Genomic DNA, 6,000 nt, shown 5'->3' with positions numbered 1-6,000 from the left:
CCTCCCGGGGCCACCTCTGGTCCCCCCTGTCCCGGGGCCACCTCCTGTCCCCTCGCGGTGCCACCTCCTGTCCCCCCTGTCCCGGGGCCACCTCCTGTCCCCCCCTCCCGCTGCCACCTCCTGGCCGAGGGGCTCCCATCACAGTGGGGAGGGGGATTGGGGCATTTGGGGGACCCCAAAATGTGCGGGCGCAGCTGTGGCAGAGCCCCCCACCCACGGCACCCCCCAATTCCTCCTCCAAGCCCCCCCAAACCCCGCTCGGAGCCACCTCTCCTTTATTCCAGGGACTGGTACAAAACGGGGGGGAGGGTCTCGATTTGGGGGGGGGGGCTGCACCCCCAGAGCCGCCCCCCCCGCAGGGTTTTGGGGTGGGGGGGCTACGCCTTGGCCCCCCCCGGGACCCCCTGAGCCGCCGTCAGCTGCTGCAGCTTCTGCGTCATCATCTCCAGCACGGCTGGGGGGCAGCGGGTCAGGGGCACCCCAAAAACCCCCCCACAGTGGGGAGGGGGCCCCAAAACCAGGGAGGGGTCAGGGGGGGAAATGGGGGGGACCCCAGGACCGGGGGGGGGAAAGGGGGGGAAAGAAGGGACCCCAAAACCAGGGTGGGGGCAGGGAAAATGGGGGGGGGGGGGGGGGAGGAGGAGGTCAGGGGGACCCAAAGTGGGGAGGGGGCCCCAAAACCGAGGAGGGGGCAAAGGGGGACCCCAAAAGCAGGGAGGGGTCAGGGGACTCCAGGATTGGGGGGATCCCAAAAGTGGGGGGGGGGCGGGGGGTGTCAGGGGGTGCTTGGGGGGCACAGGGGGGGTCTGGGGGATATTTGGGGGGTCAGGGGGTGTTTGGGGGGTCTCGGGGGGGGGTTTGGGGGATATTTGGGGGGTCAGGGGCTGCTTGGGGGGCTCAGGGGGTGTTTGGGGGCCACGGGGGTGGGTTTAGGGGGGTCCAGGGGGTCCCCAAATCCCGGGGGGTACCCACCCTGCTTCATGGCGTGCTTCTCCTGCAGGGCCGGTTGGATTTTCTCCATCTGCCGCGTCAGGAATTCGATTTTCCGCTTGAAAAACGCCCGGGCGTCGTCGGCTGACTGGGAACGGGACGGGAAACGGGGTGGGAATGGGGGAGACGGGGGAAAATGGGGTGGGAATGGGGGAAACGGGGTGGGAATGGGGTGGGAATGGGGGAAACGGGGGGAAATGGGGAAAAAATGGGGTGGGAATGGGGGAAAGGGGGGAAAAGTGGGGAGGGAATGGGGGAAAGGGGGGAAAAATGGGGGGAAATGGGGTGGGAATGGGGAAAAATGGGGGGAAATGGGGGAAAGGGGGGAAAAATGGGGTGGGAATGGGGGAAAATGAGGGAGAAATGGGGTGGGAATGGGGGAAACGGGGGGAAAAGTGGGGTGGGAATGGGGGAAAATGGGGGGAAATGGGGGAAAGGGGGGAAAAATGGGGGGAAATGGGGAAAGGAGGGAAAATGGGCAAAAAATGGGGTGGAATGGGGCAAAGGGGGAAAATGGGGGAAAAATGGGGGGAAATGGGCAAAAAACAGGGTGGGAATGGGGGAAAATGGGGGGAAATGGGAGAAATGGGGTGGGAAAGGGGAGAAATGGGGTGGGAAGGGGGAGAAATGGGGTGGAAAAAGGGGAGAAATGGGGTGGGAAGGGAAGAAATGGGGTGGAAAAAGGGGAGAAATGGGGTGGGAAAGGGGAGAAATGGGGTGGGGAAGGGAAGAAATGGGGTGGAAAAAGGGGAGAAATGGGGTGGGAAAGGGGAGAAATGGGGTGGGGAAGGGAAGAAATGGGGTGGGAAGGGCAGAAATGGGGTGGGGAAGGTGGAAATGGGGTCGCTGCCCCCCTGACCCCCCCCGTGCCCCCCAAACCCCCCCAGGACCCCTCCCCCACCTTCTCCACGTAGTAGCCGGTGCCCACGTCCACCAGGACCGTCCGGACGTCCTGGAGCTTGCCGGGCACGTACATCTGGGGGGGTCATGGAAAACGGGGGGGACGCGGGGCTGGGGGGGCTGGGGGGGCGCGGGGGGGGCACAGAACCCCCCCAAGAGGGGATTTGGGGGGGATTTGGGGGGGATTCCAGGAGCAGGAAAAGGATACGGAGCTGGTGAGCGGCACCAGCAGGTCCTTCCCTGCGGAAAGGGGGGGTCAGGGGGGGCTGAGGAGCTCCAGGACCCCCCCTGACCCTTCCAGGACCCCCCCTGACCCTTCCAGGACCCCCCAAAACCCTTCCAGGACCCCCCCGACCCTTCCAGGACCCCCCCAAAACCCTTCCAGGACCCTCAAGGTCTCCCCAGGGTTTGGGGATCCCCATAAAGGTTTGGGGGCTCCCATAAAGATTTCGGGATCCTTTGGGTTTGGGGACCATCCCCCCCCGCCCCGGGTTTGGGGCTCCCCCATCACGATTTGGGGACCCCCCCCACCCTTGGGTTTGGGGAACCCCCTCAGGATTTGGGGCTCCCATCGGATTTTGGGGGCTCTCCCCGGGTTTTGGAGCTCCACATCAAGATTTGGGGACCCCTCCCCATATCCAAATTTGGGCTCCTCAGGATTTGAGGACCCCCCCTCCCCATACCCAAATTTGGACTCCCCAGGATTTGGGGACCCCCATATCCAAATTTGGGCTCCTCAGGATTTGGGGACCCCCTCCCCCCTTCCCCATATCCAAATTTGGGCTCCCCAGGATTTGGGGACCCCCCCCAATCAGAATCTGGGGGCTCCCCCCGCGTTTGGAAGCCCCGTATCAGGATTTGGGGACCCGCAGGTGATTTTGGGGTGCCCCCCGAGGATTTGGGGTCCCCGCTGACCCTCGTTGCCCTTGTGCAGCACGTTCAGGCACTCCTTGGCTTCCACGAACTTGGTCTGGACCACCTTGAGCTGGGCCAGCGACGAGGACAGGAACTCCACCTCCTGGGGGGGTGGGTTTGGGGTTTGGGGGGCGGATTTGGGGTCTGGAGGGGAGGATTTGGGGTTTGGGGGGGCGGGTTTGGGGTCTGGGGGGGCGGATTTGGGGTCTGGGGGGGAGGATTTGGGGTCTGGGGGGTGGATTTGGGGTCTGGGGGGGCGGATTTGGGGTCTGGGGGGGAGGATTTGGGGTCTGGGGGGTGGATTTGGGGTCTGGGGGGCGGATTTGGGGTTTGGGGGGGCGGGTTTGGGGTCTGGGGGGGAGGAATTGGGGTCTGGGGGGCGGATTTGGGGTTTGGGGGGGAGGAATTGGGGTCTGGGGGGTGAATTTGGGGTTTGGGGGGGAGGATTTGGGGTTTGGGGGGGAGGATTTGGGGTCTGGGGGGGAGGAATTGGGGTCTGGAGGGGCGGGTTTGGGGTCTGGGGGGCGGATTTGGGGTTTGGGGGGGAGGATTTGGGGTCTGGGGGGTGGATTTGGGGTCTGGGGGGGCGGATTGGGGGTTTGGGGAGCAGATTTGGGGTCTGGGGGGCGGATTTGGGGTTTGGGGGGGCGGATTTGGGGTTTAGGGGGGAGGATTTGGGGTCTGGGGGGGAGGATTTGGGGTTTGGGGGGGCGGATTTGGGGTCTGGGGGGGAGGATTTGGGGTTTGGGGGGGAGGATTTGGGGTCTGGAGGGGAGGAATTGGGGTCTGGAGGGGCGGATTTGGGGTTTGGGGGGGAGGATTTGGGGTCTGGGGGGTGGATTTGGGGTCTGGGGGGGCGGATTGGGGGTTTGGGGAGCAGATTTGGGGTCTGGGGGGCGGATTTGGGGTTTGGGGGGGCGGATTTGGGGTCTGGGGGGGAGGATTTGGGGTCTGGGGGGACCCCGGGAATGGGAGGAGACCCCCGTAATTGGGATTTGGGGAATGGGGGCTCCCCCCAGGGCTGGGAACGGCCCCAAAGGGATGAGGAGGAACCGCCGCGGTTTTGGGGGGAGATCCCCAAAATTGGGGGGTGTCCGAGCCCCAACCCCCCCCCCCCCCCAAAACCAGTCACGGCAGCATTGCTGGGGGCCCGCCCGTCCCAGTGCTCCCAGTCCGAACCAGTTCGGCCCCACACGCTCCCCCCACAGCCCAGCGTGGCCCCCCAGGACCCCCCCAGACACCCCCAAATCCCGCTGCAGCTGCGACCCCCCCTCAGGAGCCTCCCTCAGCCCCCCGAGACCCCAAATCCCCCCAGTCCCTCCCAGTCCCTCCCAGTCTGAACCAGCCGGGACCCCCCAACCTCCGGGATCCCCTCAGGACCCTCCCTCAGCCCCCCGAGACCCCAAATCCGCCCCCCCAGTCCCTCCCAGTCTGAACCAGCCGGGACCCCCCCAACCTCTGGGATCCCCTCAGGAGCCTCCCGTAGCCCCCCGAGACCCCCAAACCTCCCCCAGTCCCTCCCAGTCTGAACCCCCCCCACCTCCGGGATCCCCTCAGGACCCTCCCAGGCCCCTCCCAGCCCCCGGACCTGCTCCAGCCTCGCTCTCCCCGCAGCCCCCCCTCGGACCCCTCCCTCCCCACGACCCCCAGGCCCCTTCGGAGGGACCCCCGAGCCCCCCGCACCTGCTCCAGCTGCCCCTTGAGCATCTCGAGCTGCGGCAGCCCCAGCTCCCCCACGCTCACGGCCTGCGCCATCTTGGGCCGCCCGCCCCGCCCCGCGCCGGGCCCCGCCCCGCGCCACAGCGCCCCCTGCCGGCTTGGAGGACCGTGCTGGCGCCCTGAGACAGCGCCCCCCGGCGGCCGGAGGATTGGGGGGGGGGCGAATCCCCCCCCTCCCCCAGGAAAAGGGGGGTTCTGTTCCCCCCCACCCCAAAAAAGGGGGGGTTCTAATGACCCCCTCCCAAAAAAAGGGGGGTTCTGTTTCCCCCCACCCCGAAAAAAGGGGGGTTCTCATGACTCCCACACCAAAAAAGGGGGGTTCTGTTCCCCCCCACCCCAAAAAAGGGGAGTTCTGTTCCCCCCACCCCAAAAAAAGGGAAGTTCTGTTCCCCCCCCACCCCAAAAAAAGAGGAGTTTCTGTGCCCACCCCACCCCAAAAAAGGGGGGTTCTGCTCCCCCCACCCCCAAAAAAGGGGGGTTCTGTTTCCCCCCACCCCAAAAAAGGGGTTTTAGTGCTCCCCCCTCCCAGGGAAAAGGGGGGGTCCCACCCAGGAAAAGGGGGGGGTCCTAATGCCGCCCCTCCCCCCCCCCCAGAAATGGGGGGTGTTGCCCCCTCCAGGAAAAGGAGGGGGGGGTCTTTTTTGGGGTCCCCCCCCCAAGCAGGGGGGTGGGGGGGCAGAAATTGGGGGGTTTTGGGGTCACCCCAGCAGCAGGAAAAGCCTCAGGGAGCTTCCCTGGGGAGGGGGCAGAGAGAAAATGGGGAGGGGTCCCGAGAGATTTGGGGGGGCCCAGAGAGACTCGGGGGGGGGGGGGTCGTGCAGAGGCAGCAGCTTTATTGTCACAAAACGGGCGAAAAACCCCAAAATTCGTTAAAATTCCATTAAAATTAAGGCAGTTCCAACCCCCCCCCCCACCTTCAGACACCCCAAAAGCGTCCCTGGGGGGTGGGACCCCAAAATTCATCATCAGAGGTAATGGGGGCACCCCAAAGGTAACAAAGGGGGGGATCCCAAAGGGATCCCAAAAAGTGACGGGGGAACCCCAAAACTTCCCCCCAGGCAATGGGGGGGGCTCCAAGACAATGGGGGGAACCCCCAAACCCTCACCCCAAAAAACAGGGGGACCCCAAAGGTGACAAAGGGACCCCAAACCCTCACCCCAAACAACGGGGGGACCCCAAAGGTGACAAAGGGACCCCAAACCCTCACCCCAAACAACGGGGGGACCCCAAAGGTGACAAAGGGACCCCAAAACCTCACCCCAGGCCATGGGGGGACCCCAAAGGTGACAAAGGGACCCCAAAACTTCCCCCCAGGCAAGGGGGCACCCAAAAGTGACAAAGGGACCCCAAACCCTCACCCCAAACAACGGGGGGACCCCAAAGGTGACAAAGGGACCCCAAACCCTCACCCCAGGCCATGGGGGGGACCCCAAAGGTGACAAAGGGACCCCAAACCCTCACCCCAAACAACGGGG

The 6,000-nt window shown here is 65.3% G+C and overlaps 1 protein-coding gene across 1 annotated transcript; it reads right to left on the bottom strand.

The window, feature by feature from the left end:
* Window positions 1–258: 258 nt before the first annotated feature.
* Window positions 259–4,572, bottom strand: PFDN5 (prefoldin subunit 5). The gene is made up of 6 exons (XM_068997628.1): window positions 4,489–4,572; window positions 2,806–2,908; window positions 2,099–2,130; window positions 1,892–1,966; window positions 973–1,078; window positions 259–454 (listed from the first exon to the last, which is right to left on the bottom strand). Exons 1-6 carry the CDS (start codon window positions 4,558–4,560, stop codon window positions 378–380), a joined length of 465 nt encoding a protein of 154 aa, XP_068853729.1. The 5' UTR covers window positions 4,561–4,572; the 3' UTR covers window positions 259–377.
* Between the last annotated feature and the right edge of the window lie 1,428 nt (window positions 4,573–6,000).

The sequence above is a fragment of the Aphelocoma coerulescens genome, chromosome 29, assembly GCF_041296385.1.
Source record: "Aphelocoma coerulescens isolate FSJ_1873_10779 chromosome 29, UR_Acoe_1.0, whole genome shotgun sequence".
Lineage (NCBI taxonomy): Eukaryota > Metazoa > Chordata > Aves > Passeriformes > Corvidae > Aphelocoma > Aphelocoma coerulescens.
The sequence above is the reverse complement of the archived record's forward strand: the minus strand, read 5'-3'. Positions and strand labels throughout refer to the sequence as shown.

Coding starts and splice junctions, on each gene's coding strand:
- PFDN5 (XM_068997628.1), bottom strand. CDS start 4,560: ATGGCGCAGGCCGTGAGCGTGGGGGAGCTGGGGCTGCCGCAGCTCGAG. Junction 2,909..4,488: donor TCAAGGGGCAGCTGGAGCAG/GTGCGGGGGGCT, acceptor CCACCCCCCCAG/GAGGTGGAGTTCCTGTCCTC. Junction 2,131..2,805: donor GCTGCACAAGGGCAACGAGG/GTCAGCGGGGAC, acceptor CCCTTTCCGCAG/GGAAGGACCTGCTGGTGCCG.